We start from the raw sequence: 20,593 nt of genomic DNA, 5'->3' as shown, positions 1-20,593 counted from the left end.
GACACGACCACCTTCAGGCCTAGACTACAGGACCACCCGGAGGGCGGCGGGCCTGCGCCGGGCCGGGTCGGCCACCCAGGGGCGCCAACGCACCTGCCAGGGAATCCCGCCCACTCTGCACGCCCCCGGCTCCTGGGGCTCCCGGCTCCCGAGGTCCCCGCAGCCGCCGTTCTCGGCTACCAGCGCTCCTGCCGGGATTGCTTCCGGATTCCCGGCTCCAGGCTCCGGCGCTCAACCGGGGTGCGGCAGCCAAGCCCAGCCAGTGAGAACGCTGCCGGAAGCCCGCCCTTGGCTGCCTCCCAAGGCCGCGCCCCCGAGGACCTAGGGCTCCTAGCCTGAAGATTGCGGGCGGTCGCCCGGGAGTGAGGCGTTGGGCTCGGGTAGGGTTTCTCTTCCTGGATCGGATTGAGGGTTCCGCATTTTTTCAGTTTCATTTTTTGGTCAGGCTTTGGCAGTGAGGGTAACTCCAAAGTTGCAGTTTGGTGAAAGTGGGTGGTTGGTGCTGCCATTTAACTGAGAAGTGAGAGTAATTACTGGGAACAGAAGAGAAGCAAATTTCGGGAGGGTGTGAGATTGGAGGAGCGAAAGGGTAAGATAATGAAACTTAGTTTAGGACTTCCTGAGTTTGAAGCTTGTGGTAGTGTTCTCACGTAGGTATAAATATATACCTGCCATTCCGGAGAAGTGGGGGCTGAGATTCATCGAGTAGGGGGTAAAATAATAGGAAAACAATAAAATTCACCAGCTACTGAATTAAATGAGAATAGAAAAGATGTAGAGAGGCTGTGGGTTTGAATCCAGACTCTACTATTTATTACTCGGGATTGCCAACAAGGTACTTTACTGGGACCTCCATTTCCTTTGTCTTTTGTAACGTTTCTTTATTTTGAGAGAGAGAGAGAGAGAGTGCACATCCATACTTGTGTGCACAGGGGAGGGGCAGAGAGAGAATCCCAAGCAGGCTCCATGCTGTCAGCACAGAACCCAACAAGAGGCCGGATCTCACAAACTGAGATCGTGATCTGAGCCAAAACCAACAGTCAGATGCTTAACTGACTGAACCACCCAGGCGCCCCATCATTACCTTACAGAGTGGTATATGAATCAGCTTAGGTGACATTAAGCAAAACTGGTATAGTAGGGAGTCCCAGGGTCCATCCCTCCCCAAGAACATTTTTTTTTTTTTTTTTTTTTTTAAATTTTTCTTTTCAACGTTCATTCACCTTTGGGACAGAGAGAGACAGAGCACGAACGGGGGAAGGGCAGAGAGAGAGGGAGACACAGAATCGGAAACAGGCTCCAGGCTCCGAGCCATCAGCCCAGAGCCCGACGCGGGGCTCGAACTCACGGACCGCGAGATCGTGACCTGGCCGAAGTCGGACGCCCAACCGACTGCGCCACCCAGGCGCCCCAAGAACATTTTAAAAAACCAGACGAAAACTCAGAAACCACCTTATCTTAACCCAGACAATAGTCAAAAGTTGACAGCAAACAAGCAGATGTGTAACCAGGAGAAAGGCGGAGGAAACAAGGTAGGAGGTTCTTACATGTTTTAACCCGCTCCGCTCCCTTTGCCAGCCCTCATTCCCAGTGTAGATAATCTGGTTCTGGAGGGAGCAGAGCAGAGCAGACTTTGTCCTAAGGAATTATGTTTGTCTGTTTTGACCTGTCTGGCGGTTCCGTGAAGGACTGATACAATGGGCTTGCCTTTGTTTCCCCTAACTCAGACTTTCTCAGGGCAGATAAATAGCTACTTCGGGCACGCACCTCCAAAACACTGAAAGGCAAGTGAGCAAACTTGCTGCATGGGACAACAAATCCCAACAAACAGTTAGTACAAAGTACAGACAGGCTGAAGGCCTGGGAGGAAAAGCATGAGAGGAACAGCCAGGAATGAGATTTCCTAGAGGAATAAGGGCTTTGAAAAGCTGTGTACACAGGTGCATCTAGAAAGCTCACACATGCCCAGGACTCATGCTCAGAAAAGACTTAAGAACACCATAAGTTTCTATTTCTGGCTGATCTTTAGGCTGCCTAATGCTGATGAGAGCAAAAGGCAAGCTGAGAGCAAAATGCAAACTGACTCCCCACAACCCCCCTCCTCCTTAAGGCGGATATCTGTAACAATTCCTCAAGCACTGGTGACTGCTTAAGAACAAAGGAAGGGGAGAAACAAATGGTCAATTGGTCAAGATTGCAGTCATGCAGAATGTGAAACTCCACTATAGTTTGTAAATCTTAATGATTTACAAGAAAAAGTCTTTTTCCTTTCATTTTTTTCAGTGTTTATTTTTGAGAGAGAGAGTGGGCGTGGGGAAGGGGCAGAGAGAGAGACAGAATCCGAAGCAGGCTCCAGGCTATAAGCTGTCAGCACACAGCCCCACATGGAGCTTGAACTCATGAACTGGGAGATCAAGACCTGAGCCATAGTCAGACACTTAACTGACCGAGCCACCCTGGTGCCCCAAGAAAAACACAGTCAGATCTCCAGGAACCTATATTTCCTGGAGCCCTAATGTCACCTTCCCCTCCATAGGATAGAAAACGCAAATAATCAGTCACTCCTCACAATCACAATGGAGATCTTTCTGCCCACAGTTTCTGTCCCCATGCTATAATAAAAACACCTTTTTGCACTGTGAAACATCTTTATTATTATTATTATTATTATTACTATTATTTGAGAGAGAGAGAAAGCACACTATTGGGGGACAGGGGCAAAAGAAGAGAGAGAATCTTATGCAGGCTCCATGCTAAGCATGGAGCTGGACGCAGGGCCTGATCCCATGACCCTGGGATCGTGACCTGAGCTGAAATCAAGAGTCAGATGCTCAACGGACTGAGCCACCCAGGCACCCCTGCACCATAAAACATCTTAAGAATTCTTTCTTGACCATTGAGCTCCACCATCCAGCATCAGACACAAAATAAACCTTTTAGAATTTCTGGGGAAAAAAATAAATATAAGTCAAAACTGGTTACAAGAGGGAAGCCTGGGTGTCTCAGTCGGTTAAGTGTCTGACTTTGGCTTGGGTCATGATCTCATGGCTTGTGAGTTTGAGCCCTGCATCGGGCTCTGTGTTGACAGCTCAGAGCCTGGAGCCTGCTTCAGATTCTGAGTCTCCCTCTCTCTGCCCCTCCCTTTCTCAAATATAAATAAACATTAAAAAATTGTTATAAGAAACAAAGGACATTATATATTAATAAATGAGTCAATACATTAAAAAATAGAACATTTATAAATATATACATTTCTAACAACAGAGCCGCAAAATATCTGAAGCAAACACTGATGAATTGAAGGGGGGAAATAAGATAGTTCTAAAATAATAGTTGAAGACTTCAATACCCAATTTCAGTATTTGATATAACTAGAAAGAAGATTAATGAAGAAATAGACACTATAAACCAATAAGACCTAAAGGACAAACATACAGGGGCGCCTGGGTGGCTCAGTCGGTTGAACGTCCAACTTCGGCTCAGGTCATGATCTCGTGGTTCGTGGGTTCGAGCCCCGCGTTGGGTTCTGTGCTGACAGCTCAGAGCCTGGAGCCTGCTTCCAATTCTGTGTCTCCCTCTCTCTCTCTACCCTTCCCCTGCTCATGCTCTGTCTCTCCTTCTCTGTGAAAAATAAATAAACATAAAAAAAATTAAAAAAAAGACAAATATAGAATACTTCATACAATAATTGCTTAATACATATTCTTTTAAAAGAACACAAAACTAGGATAGACCATGTGTAAAGCCACAAAACAATTTTTGGTAAATTTAAATAACTGAAATCATACAAAGTACTTTCTCTGACTTCAGTGGAATGAAGCTAGAAATTAGAAAAAAAAAAAAACAACTGGAAAAATAGCAAATATGTGGAAATCAAACAAAACACGCTTAACCTGTGGGTCAAAGAGGAAATCACAAGGGTAATTCGAAAATACTTTGAGATGAATTAAAACAAAAACACATCATACTAAAACTCATGGGATGTGGTGAAAGTGTTCAGAAGAAATTTATTGCTGTAAATGCCTATATGAAAAAAGCAGGAGATCCCAAGCTGACAACCTAAATTACACCTAAAAGAACTAGAAAAAAAAAAAAAAAAAAAAAAGAACAAATTAAACCCAAGGTCAGCAGAAGGAAATAATAATGATCAGAACAGAGGTATATGAAATGGTGAATAGAAAAATAGAATTAATGAAATAAAACGTTGGTTTTTGAAAAGATCAACAAAACTGACAAAATTTTAGACTGACAAAGAAAAAAGAGGGAGCTTAAATTACTAAAATCAGAAATGTAAATGGGGACATTATTATTGACCTTATAGAAATAGGTTTATAAGAGAATCTGCAAACAATTGTACATCAACAAATTAGAAAACCTAGATAAAATGGAGAAACTCCTAGAACACTCTTAACTACCACCACTTGCTCAGGAAGAAATAGAAAATCTGAATAGATATTGAGTAATCAAAAACCACCCAACAAAGAAAAGCAGCCCAGAATCAGCTGGCTTCACTGGTGAATTCTACTAAATAGTCAAAGAAGAAGTTCCTATGCCTGACACATAGGAACTACTCAATATTTTAAGGAATGGGCAATGGAACACATGTGGAAGTTTTTGGATAGCCCTGCCTATTGTAGTTAATGTAATTTTTAGGATATGCAAATCACTGGTAATTTTCCTATTTGTGGAAAGTAAATGTGCTAGTTTAAAAATGTGTAGGGGCGCCTGGTGGCTCAGTTGGTTAAGCATCTGACTTTGGCTCAGGTTGTGATCTCAAGGCTCATGAATTTGAGCCCCACATCGGGCTGTCTGCTGTCAGCACAGAGCCCCCCTTGGATCCCCTGTCTCCCTCTCTGCCCCTCCCCAGCTCGCATGCTCTCTCTCTCAAATACAAAAAAATGTGCAATAAGAGCCTGTAGAATGCTTTGAAAACCATGAGACAATTAAATAAAAACCTTAATTATTGTTATTTTCAAGAAGAGGGTAAAATAAAAATATAGGTGTGACAAGTATCATAGTATTGCTCTGCTGTGATTATAGCAATGATTCAGCTACTATTCCCCTTTCCTGTGTATTCAACATTATGGCTCAGGCATTCTAGAGTGTAGTAGATGTGATAATCCCTTTGTTACTTAGACTCACAGGTTTCCATAATCTTTTGCTGCAATCCAGTGCACCAGCAATAGTTTTATCTTTATTAAAATAACAAGGTTTTTAAAAAAAATTTTTTTTTTCAACGTTTATTTATTTTTGGGACAGAGAGAGACAGAGCATGACCGGGGGAGGGGCAGAGAGAGAGGGAGACACAGAATCGGAAACAGGCTCCAGGCTCTGAGCCATCAGCCCAGAGCCCGACGCGGGGCTCGAACTCACGGACCGCGAGATCGTGACCTGGCTGAAGTCGGACGCTTAACCGACTGCGCCACCCAGGCGCCCCAATAACAAGGTTTTTAAAAAAGCTGTTCTTTTGGCATCCAACATGGTTGATGGACACTTCTTTACTGCAATAAAATTCCAGAAATCCGAGTTTGGGAACTGGTAAGGAATTCCCTCTCTTTCCCATAGGTGAAGTGGGCTGTGGGTTTTCTTGCTTTTGCCTGGAAACTACTTGAATCTCTTCAGTATTACCTCTAACCTGCTAGAGTCATCCTTTCTAGCCTGGATGATTCCAGCATGGGGATCACCCCTTGATCAGGCCTGCAATTCTATCCTCTCTTGACAGAGAAGTTACTACTATTACTAGCCCAGCAATGAAGAATTTTCAACTCTCTGAACATCTTTCATAGCCAGAGCAGCTGTGTTAAAATATTATTCCCAATAACTTGAGAATAACATGGTATCAATTTGTATTTTACAAAACCGTTTGACATGACCTGGAGAGCTGGGCCTGGCAAACAAAGTGAGTTCATCGAGTTGAAATCATGACAAGGATGGAAGCACTTTGATGGACATGTTTATGGTACAGATTTTGGTGATAGTTTTATGGGTGAATACTTACCTCCAAAACTCATCAAGTTATATACATTAAATATGTATAGCTTTTTGTATGTCAATCATACCTCAAAAAATGGTTTCTTAAAAAGTGCAAACACCTCCTGCTCATTAAATTTGACAAGATGTTATGCTGTTTTTATATAACGTTTTAAATTAATCTTCTTGATGATTCTGTGAGGTAGGCATTGTTATCATCCCCATTTTGCAGATGAGAAGACTGAGTTTCTCAACGGTGCAGTACTGGAGACTACAAAGCACTTTGTAAGTCCTCAAGGTAGGATCTGATCCCAGGAATGCCTGATTTCAAAGCATGGGCTCTTAATCATTTTATTATAGTGTCCGCCTCCTCTTATGATGGCATAAAGGATGGTATCAGAATGCATAATTTGTGGTTGAACCCCCTGGATGGGAGCTCTTAGTCTAATTTCTCTCCACATCAATACCTGAAGATGCAACAAGATAGCTGATGAGGGTGAATCTTTCATTGTGTGGCACAACAGAAGTTGGAAGTTTCTCCCCTCTACCCCTCCCAGCTTGTGATGGATTCTGAGGACACTTCATGCTTAGTGGGCAGTTTTGAGAATTGCCTGGGCTATAGATGAACATTTAGGTATTAGAACCTTAATTTAACAACCGATTAAGACTTTAGTGTGGTAACAGTCTTATTTTTATTCAACCAACAAGCAATATGGTACTACATACCACATTGGAATAAAAATATAGCAATAAAATACAGGCACAAAATTAGAGGATATTGTGACTATCTTAAAAGACACACAACATTTTAAGAGAAACAACGAACCTTTGGGCATGCTTTTTCAAGCCAAAGGACTGTTATAAATGAAGATGAGAGTCTGGATCCTCACAAGGCATCTTAAATAGTTTTGTGATCTTGGAAGTCTTGGGATTTGGTTTCATCCATAATGAAAAAAAGCAAAAAAGCAAATCCAAAACCTTGCTAAAGGGAAAGTCTATTTTTGAGGGTGGAAGCAAAACAATTTTGGGGGGCAAATTTCTGCGAAAGTGTTTTTTTAATTATCTTTAACCAGTGGTAGTTTATTTCAGTTATAACAACACTGGTTGTTATAAATGGCACTTTATTTGACCTTTTTTTTTTTTTTACAAATTTCACTTGGCTTACTGGTGTTTAATTAAACAGACATGGAGCCCAGGTAGTGTAGGCTACGGTAAGTTGCACCGCATTGTTCTCTACCTACACAACCCTCTGTGGTGGCAATAAGGAAAACATTTTCTGAATTTTGCACTTTCAGTGTTTAAAATAAAGAGTTTTAACATCTAACGGCCACACACAGCCAAGCCATGTATTAGCTGTACGAGAAATGAGTGATGACTATTTTTGGAGTGAATTCTCACCCGTTTACCTTGGTCTGGTGACTGCCTGTGAGCACTGTCACACCCAGCCAAATCGGAAAACAAAATAGACGGACGTTAAACAAAAAGCACCTCCCCCGCGCCCATCACCTCGAAAAGCACTGGTCTGTAGGTTGTTAGCTGTGAATCTCTAGGTTCCCAGCTTTTCTCTGAACACGGCGATCGACTTCTCGTTAAGGCGCTATCCCTAGTTTCCAAGGCTGGACTGGGGTTGGGGGCGGGCTAGCTCTGTCCAGGAAGTTCTCTTTAAGAACGTTTTTTTTTTCTCTCCCGCCCAGCCGCCCGCCTACTCCAGCCACTAGCCCCGCGGCCCAGGCGGAAGGCGCCTCTCAGTGAGACCCTAGGTAACGTCCGTCCCTGAGAGACCGCCGGGAGTGGTAGTTTACGTGGGTTTCTCCGGTGCCCCCGCGCAAGCGCCGAGGGGGCCGGTGGAAACTACATTTCCCAGGAGTCCTCGGATCAGGGGCGGAGCCGGACCTGGGGGCGGGGCTCCGGCCGGAGGTGCTGGTTGTGGCGGCTCATTCATAAATGCGGTGGCGATTTTCGCTGTGGTTTGAGTGGACTGAGAGGCCAGAGGACTGCGGAGCGGTAATGTGTGGGCAGAGGAGCGGGGGAGCTAGTGTGTTTGTCGCCCTGCGCCTAAGAGTGCTGGCGGTGCGTGGGAGGGATCTGCTCCGGCCTCAGCGCTGGCTCAGCTGGGCGCCAAGCGAGCGGGACGCTCGCCGGACGCTCGCCGGCCGTGCGACGGTGGCCAACTCTTCTGTGGCCGTCCCAGCTTAACGCTGTTTTTGTGGGGAGCCTTCTTTTCAGGGACTCTCACCGCCTGTGGTTTGGGCTTTACTTCAAACAGCTGTTCAGAGGCGCGGGGGACACAGTGGGTTCGAGAAAGTGTAAAGTTGGTTTGCTTTCTGTCCTTCCGTAGGCCCGTCATCACCCTAGTCCTCCTTGTCTTTCAAAGCTTTGCTGGGCATTCGTGGCGTTCGAGGACTTGTATTTGGGAGACTGTTAAATCACCTCCCTAACCAACTAGTTATACGGTCTGAGATGGCTTTGAGTTAACTGTTTGTATCCACTTTTCCCCCTCAGAATGCAGAAAATGTATCCCCCCAGACTGCTTTAAGAACGTTTACATAGCAGTCTTTGGAGGTTGCAAGGCTGTCCATTTGTTTCAAACAGATTTTAATGTCTAGAAAATCCTAGTCCACATACTAACCCTTTGTAGACATACTAACCCTTTGTAGACATATATATGTTCCCTTTAGCAAGGCCTTCCCGGCAATAAATAGCAGATGAAGTGAAACTATTTTTATTCATGCTGACAGTAAATATACTTTGAAGATCATAGTCATGAAGTTGAAATGAAGGAACAGAGGTGTTAAGCGTGGGAAGACGCAGATGCCTTGAATGCTGCAGCACAAGGGGACTTGGACTTGTCAGTCTAGCAGGGAACTTCTCTAGTTTTCAAGGTTACAGAATAACCTTGTAGCTTGTGTCTCTGAATTCGGATTTCAGAAGTTTCCTGCTAAAGTCACTTCAGTTTAACAAAGATTACCTGGCTGGTTTTGATGAAATGTTGGTCCTTTTTCAAAAGGCGTCATCTCAAAAATAATTAGAATTACTTCGCTTAGAACAGATTTTCACAAATTATTCAGGAATAGCAGATATTAAGCAATCTTCCCTAATCTTAAATGTACTACCCAAATGTATACACCAGAGTAATCCCCACTAGTTAAAGATAATAAGACTCCCTATCGTCCCCAAAGGCAGAAGCCGCTTCTCAGTCAATGATGCCAACCCCCAGCTTCCTAGATAACCACGAGTCTGACTTCTGTACCTATACATTTATTTTGCCTGTTCTTGAACTTCATATTAAATGGGAACATACAAGTGTGAATTTGTTGAGAGTTGGACTCAACATTACTCATCTGTGTTGTCTGTAGCAACAGTTCCTTTTTTTCTTTCTCTCTTTTTTTAATGTCTCAGTAGCTGTGGTTCTCAAAAGTGGTGAAAATCACACCGCCACTTTGGCCTTTGCTTATTAGTAGTTTGCGAGCAGTCGTTTTGTCTTCTATTTGGACAGTTGTACAAGCTGGTGATTCACAGCATTTGTACCTAACGGTACTGAGGAGTTTTAACAGCTCGACTCATGACGCTGTTTCAGGATTGTGCTTCAGGAGATGGAGGACAAGTATTTTCAGCGTAGGTCGCTGAGTGCAGTAAAGCAACAAGGGAAACAGCAGTCACTTGATTTAAAATTCCATTAAATCTGGTTGTGATAAAGTGACACCCTCTGTCTTTCAGTTCTTCAGTCATATTGAGTACTTTCAAGTGCCGAATAGTGGCTACCAGAATGGACAGCACAGGTCCAGGCAACCTTGCTTTCCTGTCTTTATCTCTTGCACACTGCTCTGCACTTTGCCTTTGTCAACTTAACAACGTGTCCTGGATATTCCAGGACGGCCATATCAGTCAGTACCTGGTCTTGCTTGTTCTGTTCAGTTGCATAATATAAAAGCCATAATTAGTCGGTCCCCTCTTGATAGACATTTAAGTTAATCTCGGTTTGTTACAAACGTGAACTTGTGCCAATACAGCACACAATGCCTAGATGTGAAATTGCTAAGTCAGAGTTTCTGTGCATTTACGATTTGGATAGATAGTGTCAAATTGCCCTTCAAAAGGTTTTGCCAGTTTACATTCCCAAATGACGCTGTATGGAAGATTTCTTTTCCACACTGGGGTTTATCAGTTTTTTAGTTTTTGCCAACCTGGTATGTGAAAACTGGTATGTCATTACTGTTTTAATTTCTGTTCCGCTTGAGTGAGTATGAGCATATTGTAATGTTTGTGCGTCTATATTTCTTTTTCTGCTTGTATCTTTTTTTTTTCAGACACTAGGTACAAAGCTAAATAAATACATGTATGCCTCCAAATTGCCATTTTTCATTTCCTTTTGTATTATATTGATAAAGTTAAAATCTAGAGTTGTGTCTGAAAAATAATGTGAAACGTCATTTCGCTTTGGTACTAGATTTTCTCACCCCTCACTTCAGAGACATGGCTATACTAATTCTCTCCTCTGTCCATCCTCATTAGCCTACAGACATGCTTTTATTTCTCCTGTCTTAAAAAATCATTCTTCACCATGCTTCCCTGTACAGCCACCGTTCCATTTATTTCCTTCCCTTTATAACAGAACTCCTGGGAAGAGTTAGCTGTCCTTAATTTCTCATTCTTTCATGTATTTCCTCCATTTAAGCTTTGGCAGCGTCCCTCTCCCTTCCACCTGCTCTCATTGAAGTGATCATGACCTTTACGTTGCTCAATTCCAAGATCAGTTCTCAGTTCTCACCCTTCGTCTGTTAACAGCATTTAACACGTCTCTTTCTTCCTTGAAACACTTTTTTTCACTTGGTCTCCAGGACACTACTTTCTACATTTTCTCTTTTTTGTACCCTCAGTCACTTAGTGATCTCGCCCAGTGTCAAGGCCTTAAATAACATCTATATGCTGATTCTGTCAGCAAGGAACTTAGGTTTTTGATTCACTCAATTTGGATATTTTTAAGACTTAAAAAAAAAAAACAAACAAACCACGTAACTTCTTGCCCAGTTGCTTTGCTGATTAAGTCTTTTGAATTTGAAATATCCAGTAGATTTTTCCGCTGGTTTGCGGTTTGGTTAGAACAGCTTTAACCGATGTTTTTTGTTGGCATCTTCTTTCTACAGGCATTGGAAATTAATAGCAGTTCCAGCTTGTATATTATTTAAATATAATAGTGTCGTTGGACTAAAATGTTCGTGATGCCAGCCTCTTCAGAGTTAAACAGTGGGCAGAGCTTCCTAACCCACTGGATGACCAATCCTTCTCGGGCTGGGGTCATATTAAATCGTGGATTTCCTATTTTGGAAGCAGACGAAGAGCAGCGAGCAAGTGTGAACATTTCTCCCAGCTTTCCCGTTAAAGCCACGCATTTTTCAAATAGCTTCACCTTTATAAGTGAAGAAGATTCACTTCATGAAGAACAGAAGTTGGACTCTAACAGCCCTTATAAACTACAATCAAATAAGTCTGAAACACATGCAGTGTTTCCTTTAACTAAAGAGGAACCACAAATAGTGGCATGTCAGGGTGCTCCTGGACGCTGGGAAGATAACAAAAATGACATTGTCTCAGATCTTTCAAGTGAATGCAAAGAAGTGCCTTATAAAGACCCACTTTTTAAAAAGCTTGAACAGGTACAACAGGATTTGGCCTAATGTATTTGCATTATTGCAAGTTTCTGTTGATGAAAAGTTTTCTTCCCCTTTCCTGGGAAATCCTCAAAATACCAAATTTTGCCTTTTATCTAATGTGAAACATTAACACAGGTTTGATATGTAACATACAACACACGAGATAACAATGTCTTTTAAGTTTCTGCTTCGTTTGGTAAAAACTGAATTGGAAATGGCTGATTAGATATTAAAGGGGAAAAGTTGATCATAAATGTACTGATACCTATCGTATTGTAAGAATCTACAGATTCAAATGACTTTTTCTGTTTCTATGTGTCCTTCATAAAAAATAGGATTTTAGAGTTTGGGTGGCAGCTGTAGTTACTTAGGGATAACTCTTTGAAACTCTGTATTAGAGATGATACGAAAAGGGAGATGAGAGGGGTTAAGATAAATGTAAGGAGCAAAGATCCCTAAAGAAATGTAAAGTTAGTTTAATCAAGTTTTATGTTTAAAAAGCTGAAAGAAGTACAACAGAAGAAGCAGGAAGAGCTGAGGAGGCAGCATTTCGAGCAACTACAGAGACTTCTGGAAGAACAAGAGAAGCTGCTCACTACTGTGTCTGGGCACCAACCACTCCCAGGTACTTTGTGCTTACACAGAGCCTTCAGTCAGCTCAACAGTGAACAGTGACATTTCTCACCTTTAGTTGTTTGACAGGTTTTTTCTACCATCACTCTATCATATGTGGTGAACCCCAGTTTCTTTAGGGGCCTTGCAGATAACTATGAAATGGTGGTGGTGGTATATGATTGGGACAGGCGGGAGCTGGCCATTCTGGAGCATGTGTGTCCTGCTTAACGGCAGTCATATTTATTTATAAAATAAAAGTTTGAAGAGTTTTAATTTTTTTTTAACATTTACTTATTTTTGAGAGACAGAGCATGAGCAGGGGAGGGGCAGAGAGAGAGAGGGAGGGGCAGAGAGAGAGAGGGAGACACAGAATCCAAAGCAGGCTCCAGGCTCCGAGTTGTCAGCACAGAGCCCGACGCGGAGTTTGAACCCATGAACCGTGAAATCATGACCTGAGCCTGAAGTCGGACGCTTAACTGGCTGAGCCACCCAGGTGCCCCTACAGATTTTTTTTAATGTTTATTTATTTTAGAGAGAGAGAGAGGGAGTGAGAGAGCAGATGAGTGGGGAGAGGGGGAAAGGCAGAGAGAGAGAGAGGGACAGAGGATCCAAAGTGGGTTCTGTGCTGACATCAGAGAGCCCTGTGTTGGGCTCGAACTCAAAAACTGTGAAATGGTGACCTGAGCCAAAGTCAGATGCTTAATCGATTGAGCCACCCAGGAGCCCCTATACAATTTTAAAAAGACCTAGCAGAATAAAAGATGTAGCCAAATTTGGCCTAGGGCTACTGGCTTACAACCCCTGCCTGAAGAATGAAAAACTCCGTAGGGTGTCTGGGTGGCTCAGTCAGTTAAGTGTCTGGCTCTTGTCTCCGCTCAGGTCATGATCTCGTGGTTTGTGGGATCGAGCCCTGCATTAGGCTCTGTATTGATAAAGCAGAGCCTACTTGGGATTCTTTCTCTCTCTCTCAAAAAAAAAAAAAAAAAAAGAATGAAAAACTCCTCAGGGTCATAATGGTAAAATATGTGTAGAGGCTACTCTGGTCAGCAGAGGAACCATACCAAAAATATTTTCTGTGGTGGCAGATGACACATCTTTTGTTGTATACTAGATCACTTAACAGAAAACACGATATGCTTATCAGGATACTGTAAACCTGTGTAAATTTGATTCTGATGATAAAATTACTAATGGATTGTATCCCTTAGTTTCAGAAATAGTGATCTGGAACATGTGTTTGCTTCTTGATGGCACCTTCCCAGAGACACAGTGCTGATTCACAAAAGTGCCTGTTGTGTTCGGAGGTTGCACTGGGCATTGAGAATACGAAGAATAAAAGACACTGGCAGATGAATGTGCAAAGTAGCTGGATGGGATTCAGGGAATAGTAGTAGTGGTAGTGATGAGAAATGTATCAAATGAAGAGTGGTTTAGGGAATTAGGACGTTTATCTTAGTAAATGTAGAGAACATGGTGTGTGTCTTGAAATAGTTGAATGGGTCAGGGTTCCTTTATGGAATACATAAGAGGATAATCCAGATCATTTCAATAACAGCCTGTGATACTTTTTAAGGTAGAAATAGCACTACGGTAGAGCAATAAGGAAGCAGTTTCAACATTGTTGATATAAAAGCTAGCGCCTTTCAATTATGGCACATTGCTTTTAGGACAGTGATTTTTAACACTGTTTGGTCTCAGGACCACTGAACACTCTTAAATTAATGAGGACTCCAGAGTATTTGTTCTATGGGCTATGGCTGTTGATATTTAACTATCAGAAATTAAATTGGAGAAATTAAAAAACTAATTCATTAAAATAAAAAGCAGTTACATGTTATCATAAGTAACTTAATGAAGAGGTTTTTCTAAAAAATTAGAAGAATGGCATAGTTTTGTATTTTTGAACATCTCTTTTAACTTCTGGTTTAAAAGAGCTCAGCTGATTGTCCTATCTGCTTCTGCATTCATTCTCTTAAGTTATGTTGTTTTGATTGAAGCATGTGAAAAAAAATTCGGCCTCACATGGATGTTTACTTGGAAGAGGGAAAGAAGAGTACTGTAATAGCCTTTTCAAATAATTGTAGTTATTTCTTTGATATTGCACCCAAACCTAACAATTGGCCATTTCTTAGTGATAATTCAAAGTATCGAGTCTGAAACTATATTAATGAACTTTTTTATACTCTATTACATGAAATATATTGGAATATCTTGGCATTTTGAATGGCTCTTTTATCATGCATGATTTAGTAAAATTGTGCATTGGTTATTCGCAAAGTAGTGGTTCACTGAGTTATGTAGGTCTTTAAAATATACTTAAGTGTATTTTATCATGTAATATCAAAAAATTGTATCCATTAATACCACTACAGAGCTCATCGTAAAAGTCTTGAAGTGACAGGGTGCCGCCCGGGTCGCTCAGTTGGTTGAGTGTCTGACTTAGGCTCAGGTCATAGTCTCACAGTTCTTGAGTCGGTGCCTTCATGGGGCTCTCTGCTGTCAGCGCTGAGGTGCTTGGGATCCTCTGTCTCCCTCTCTCTCTCCCGCTGCCCCTGCCCAACTTGTGCTCTCCCTCTCTCTCTCAAAAATAAACATTAAAAAAATTTTTTTAAGTCTTTTTTTTTTTTTTTTTTTAAGTCTTGAAGTGTTATGAAGCTGTCAAGCTCATGGTGGTAGGTTTGTTTAATAAATTCTAATTTTTACTAGAGACTTCAAGTTTTACTATTAAATACTGTAGTTATTTTTTTTGAAGTGACTGGCTCGCTTGTTTAATTTTTGAGAAACTGTCTGCCAAATACGAAGGTTTAAATCATCATAGTTTTGTCATTTATTCTTTCAAGTAAAAATGATGTTCTTTGAGAGAAGTGCCTAGTCAAGCTTACATCTCAAACCAAGCTATGTCTTGGTTTGCAGTAGAAGTGATTTATGCACGCTTTTTGTTTTGTCCTATAGAATGTTGGAATGACACTTGAACTCAACAGTTCAAATTCAGTTTAAAAATTAATAATTCTTGCAACTTTGGGACCTTTTTATTTTATTTTTTTGAGAGAGAGAGTGCGCTGAGGAGGGACAGAATCCCAAGCAGGCTCCACATTCAGCATGGAGCCCCACATGGGGCTTAATCTCGCAACCGTGAGATCTTGACCTGAGCCAAACCAAGAGTTGGATACTCAACCAACTGAACCACCCAGGCGTCCCTATCTAGGACATTCTTAAATAAAACTGTTTGTTTGTTTTTAGAGAGAGAGAGAGAGAGAGAGCACCAGCAGGGGAGATGGGCAGAGGGAGAGAGAGAATCCTAAGCAGGCTCTACACCCAGCATGGAGCCTGATGTGGGGCTCGATCCCACGACCCTGGGATTATGGCCTGAGCCAAAATCAAGAGTCAGACGCTCAACTGACTCAGCTACCCAGGCGCCCCTGTTTTTTGTTTGTTTGTTTTTTGTGGTGACTAATACAGTGACTGCTAGCACAGTTTGGTGCCACTGTTTTGCTGTCCTGCTTTTGAGTGAAGGTACCACGAGTTTCTGTTTTGCTCTTGCACCATTAGTGCATGAAGTGAAAAAGACAAATACTATCCTAATATCTTATGAAAATAGATTTGACTTTGTGGATGCACTGAAAGAATCTTAGAGACCTTCAGGGGTTTACAGACCACACTTTGAGAACTGCTACTTTGGGATATTGCACTTTTATCAAAGACATCTTCAGTCTGAAGTGAGGTGACTATAAGTCAAAAACATTTGGGGATGCTGGGTGGCTCAGTCATTTGAGTCTGGCTTTTGATTTTGGCTCAGGTCATGATCTCATGGTTTATGGGTTCAAGCCCCGCATTGGTCTCTCCACTGACAGCGCAGAGCCTACTTAGGATTCTCTCTCTCTTCCTTTCTCTCTGCCCCTCCCCAACTCATGCTCTCTTTCTCAAAATAAATAAACTTAAAAAAATCTTTGGATGGAGAGAGTATTGTTCTATAAAAGAAAGGAGTTTGAGCCTGATAGTCTATGAAGACCTACCTCATTTCCAGTTTTTTTTTTTTTTTTTTTTAATCTTTTTTTTTTTTCTTTCCAACGTTTATTTATTTTTGGGACAGAGAGAGACAGAGCATGAACAGGTGAGGGGCAGAGAGAGAGGGAGACACAGAATCGGAAACAGGCTCCAGGCTCTGAGCCATCAGCCCAGAGCCTGACGCGGGGCTCGAACTCCCGGACCGCGAGATCGTGACCTGGCTGAAGTCGGACGCTTAACCGACTGCGCCACCCAGGCGCCCCCTCATTTCCAGTTTTATTTGCGATCTGGGATGAGGCAGAGGGTTTGAGAGGTGGGTGGCATGGCTCTTATAAAACCCTTCACATTGTGTCTTCTCTTCTTCGATTTATATATTTTTAAATATTTATTTTGAGAGAGAGGGAGAAAGAGAGAGAGTGTGTGAGCAGGGGAGGGCTAGAGAGAGCGAGAGAGAATCCCAAGCAGGCTCCATGTGGTCAGCACAGAGCCCAACTTGGGGCTGGAATGCACAAACCCTGAAATCCTGACCTGAGCTGAAATCAAAAGTTGGATGCTCAGCTGACTGAGCTACTTGGGTGCCCCTTCTGGTTTTTTTTGTTTTTTTTTTAAGATTTTATTTTTAAGTAATCTCTACACCCAACTTGGGGCTCAAATTCACAACCCTGAGACCAAAAGTCACATGCCCCACTGACTGAGCCAACTGGTGCCCCTTCACTTTTTTTTTTTTTTAACATTTTACATTTTTTCAATGTTTTTTACTTTTTTTTGAGGGAGAGACACAGAGTCCAAGCAGGGGAGGGGTAGAGAGAGAGGGAGACATAGAATCTGAAGCAGGCTCCAGGCTCTGAGCTGTCAGCACAGAGCCTGATGTGGGGCTTGAATTCATGAGATCATGACCTGGGCCAAAGGTGGATGCTCAACCAACTGAGCCACGCAGGCACCCCGGGTGTCTTTAGGGAGCTTATTTGTCTTTAGGGAACTCTCCAGATCATTTACAGCTATTGGCATTGGTGCTCTCTGTGTTTGTTGTGGGGCTGCAGAGTTGAGAATTCCAGCAGTGCTCACAGATGGAAGATGAATGGTGCCTTCCAGAAGAGGCTGTGTTGCAGCTGTGCCAGGTCTACACTGCACATCAATTGTCGTATAAACATACCCTTGATTCAAATTATGCAGCGGTCATTTGGACTTCTAAATTTCATCATTTTGTTAAACAGAGTTTCCTAATATAAGGAGGAAAAAATACTTTTATCACTTTGGAGAAAACCTGGTAGGTAGGGATCACTAACAGGTAGAAGCGAAAATGTTCTAGGAAGTCATTAGTTTTGATAATTTTTTTTTCTTTTTCAACTATTTTTTTTTAATTGCAAGGTTTAACCCTACTGCCTGATGGTCAGAGCCAGAAGTATAGACCTCCAGGAAATTCAACCATTGTAGAGAAAACCTCGCCCTTCCTACCATCACATGTCTACCAGAATCAAACCCAAGAAAAAACACACACTTCCAACATTTTATCTGATGAGCAAAACAACTTCTGTAGAACTACGCATCCAGATTTTGTCTTAACTGCAAAAACTGGTGCTCCTCTCACTTTGTTTTGTGAGGCACAATATCCAGAAGCGCTTGTGAAAAACAACGATTTGAAGGAAGAAAACCATGACTCTCCTATAGGTGAGTTACTTCTGTTTCTCTCTTTTGTACTCAGCTAGCAGTGTTACCAAGCTGTGCTAAGACAAGAAAAGTCCTTTCTGCATTTTTTCCCCTGTCCCCCGTGCCTGTGGCTTTAATTATGAGCCCCTACATGTTGCGTAACCATCGAGCCTGGATTGGACGCAGAACTGGACACAGAATTTTGTGACTTTCTGAAAACAGTCGCAATACTCATGCTGATTTCAAACCTCTCAAGGTAGCATGGGGTCTTCAAAAAGGGGGATGGTGGGTTCTGTGTGTACTGTTTTTCTCTGAGAGCTTAGAAATAGTTGGAGGTTATGTAGTATGTGTGGTAGTGGAGGGGCACATGATCGAAGATGTGAAATGTGAGAAATAGGTTGGTGGTGGCAGTTATTATTCAGAAGAGAAATTCCGTCCACTCCCAGACACTCGGTTTGCCCTCACTGTACCTCTGTATCCCTCGCGCTCAACGTGTTTTTGCCAGAGAACTGGCAGCATCTGATGGCCTAAACTCATGGAGGTCTTGTGGCATTTCTGGTGTAGTTTTTTCTGGTCTTTTTTTTCCTTTTTTAAAATGCTGTTTCTGTGCCCCATTCCCCCTTCCACTTTTTTTTTTTTTTTACATTTTGTAACTGTAAAATATTGTATAATTGTGTCTTTTCCCAGCCAAGATGGAAAATAATGTGTTCTTTTCCTACTCAAACATAATGGTAAATTTCATAGTTTCATAACCATAATTTTAATAGTTGTCATCATGCTGGTCATCAAATAATATATCAGTATTTAATGTTCTTTGCAGTAGGGCTGAGTTGTTTCCAATATTTTTAATTTGAATTTTATTTTCAATTTTGATGGTGTTTTCATGAATATGTTCTTTGGAGAAAGTTCTGAAAAAGTGCAGAAAATATGACAAAAGGTGTCTACCCTTACTAGTTAGGATTGGGCACCTTTGTGCATAATATTTTATTTCTGATTTAGAATATGGAAAGGTCACATGCCTTTTAAAAATTTTTTAAGCAGTATACTCTCTTACCTTTTTATTTTGGAAAATTTCAAACATCCAGAAAAGTTGAAAGACTACTGCAATGATTAATAATAGACCTTGATTCAGCAGTTAATATTTTGCTGTATTTACTTTGTCTACATATTTTTCTGTGTGTATGTATATCTATACATCTGTATTTCTGCCTACATTTAAATGTAACTTGCTCAGTCATTTCATTGCAAGTAATATGCAGGCATTATGTTACATCACTTCAAATATTTCAGCACACATCAAGTAAAAATTAAGATATTCTTCTGTATAGATAGTATTCTCTAATACTATTCCTTAATATTTAAATTCATTTTAGAATTCCCACTATTGTCCCAAATATGTGTCTTTTTAAAAAAACCAGGAACAGTCAAGTTCATCTGTTACATTCAGTTGTTACAGCTCTCTTTTTAGTCTTTTTTAATGAATTAATTTTTTAAAAATTTATTTATTTATTTTGAGGGAGAGAGTGAGTGCCTGCGCAGGAAAGGGAGAGAGAGAACCCCAAACAGGCTCCGTGCTCTCAGTGTGGAGCTGGAAGTGGGGCTCGATCCCCACAAACCATGAGTTCATGACCTGAGCCGAAATCAAGAGCCTGATGCTTAACCGACTGAGCCACTCAGGTGCTCCTAGTCTTTTTTAATTTAGAAAAGCCCATAACATTTACCTTGTGAATAGTGTCATGTTTTAATTAGGGTTTTGTAGTTTATCTCCTATTAAAGAAATCATATTAAAAAGTCATATAAAGAAGTCATAATAAAGAAATCCTTCAGGGTTCTAAAATCTTTGGCATATATTACTTTTGATAAATATTATTTTAGCATAGTAACTTGTAAAATTCTCAGGTTTTAAGATGTTATTCTTTATTTTTTGGAACTAAATTGTTCCTAATTTTTATCCTAGGAGAAGGTGTTTCACCATGTTGGGAGAAAGTGGCCGAACCTATTCAGGAAGGGAAAGATGTGAATGTAAAAAAAATTGGTGATTCTTCAGAAGTGGCTAATATTGAAGAAAGGTATCATCCATATTGAAAGGAATAAGAAGTGTGACAGTTTAATGTAATAGCCAGCTATTATGGTAGAGCACTTTCTTTTTAAAAAAGACCCATGGTTTTCTTGTTTTTGCTTGAATATGCTTTTAAGTATAATGTTGAAGTTACAACTTACCACATATTGTCAGCAACAGACAGTGGTCGGGGAGACCTGTCAGTTCAAATAGCTTTGCATTGTTTTGGAAGAATTGAGCAAACTTTTTTCACCAAAGAGAAGAAATCTGGATAAAATTAATCTTCTCTCAAATAGGTAAATCCTATTTTGGCAAAGACAAAAACAAATTAATATTGAGTCTCACATTTGGTGTCACTTATAAATTATAATTGGGTAAGCTTAGTTACAGAATTTAAAAATCTTATGACAAATATAAACTATCAATATTGAGATTGTTTCTTATTTTCTTAAATACTTGACATATTTTAATAGATGTTATGGATGGGCAAATTACTTCTGATTATTGCTCTATTACATTGTCAAGGATCTTGTTTTTAAATTTTTTTTAACGTTTATTTATTTTTAAGAGACAGAGTGTGAGCAGGGGAAGGGCAGAGAGAGGGAGACGGAATCCGAAGCAGGCTTCAGGCTCTGAGCTGTCAGCA

At 41.2% G+C, this 20,593-nt stretch overlaps 2 protein-coding genes across 12 annotated transcripts in view; one reads left to right on the top strand and one right to left on the bottom strand.

Annotated features, from left to right (window-relative positions):
• PARP4 (poly(ADP-ribose) polymerase family member 4) overlaps positions 1–7,672 on the bottom strand; it is a 119,699-nt gene extending 112,027 nt beyond the window's left edge. The window contains exon 1 of one of the 3 annotated variants that reach the window (XM_045443741.1): positions 7,477–7,672. The gene's annotated coding sequence lies outside the window, so the exon portion shown is untranslated. Of the gene's footprint in view, positions 1–93; positions 278–7,476 lie in introns of those variants that run through there. The other 2 variants (XM_045443731.1, XM_045443756.1) reach the window with 2 other exon arrangements.
• Positions 5,260–20,593, top strand: part of CENPJ (centromere protein J) — a 56,765-nt gene continuing 41,431 nt past the window's right edge. For 5 of the 9 annotated variants that reach the window (XM_045443788.1, XM_045443780.1, XM_045443771.1 and 2 more), the window contains exons 1-6: positions 7,849–7,974; positions 9,548–9,755; positions 11,115–11,624; positions 12,123–12,246; positions 17,610–17,909; positions 19,846–19,957. In XM_045443788.1, the coding sequence (XP_045299744.1) occupies positions 11,181–11,624; positions 12,123–12,246; positions 17,610–17,909; positions 19,846–19,957 (980 nt within the window). In that variant the 5' untranslated portion in view covers positions 7,849–7,974; positions 9,548–9,755; positions 11,115–11,180. Of the gene's footprint in view, positions 5,539–6,202; positions 6,269–7,828; positions 7,975–9,547; positions 9,756–11,114; positions 11,625–12,122; positions 12,247–17,609; positions 17,910–19,845; positions 19,958–20,593 lie in introns of those variants that run through there. The other 4 variants (XM_045443790.1, XM_045443795.1, XM_045443777.1 and 1 more) reach the window with 2 other exon arrangements.

Source organism: Leopardus geoffroyi, chromosome A1 (assembly GCF_018350155.1).
Source record: "Leopardus geoffroyi isolate Oge1 chromosome A1, O.geoffroyi_Oge1_pat1.0, whole genome shotgun sequence".
NCBI lineage: Eukaryota > Metazoa > Chordata > Mammalia > Carnivora > Felidae > Leopardus > Leopardus geoffroyi.
This window is presented reverse-complemented; position numbering and strand designations above follow the sequence as displayed.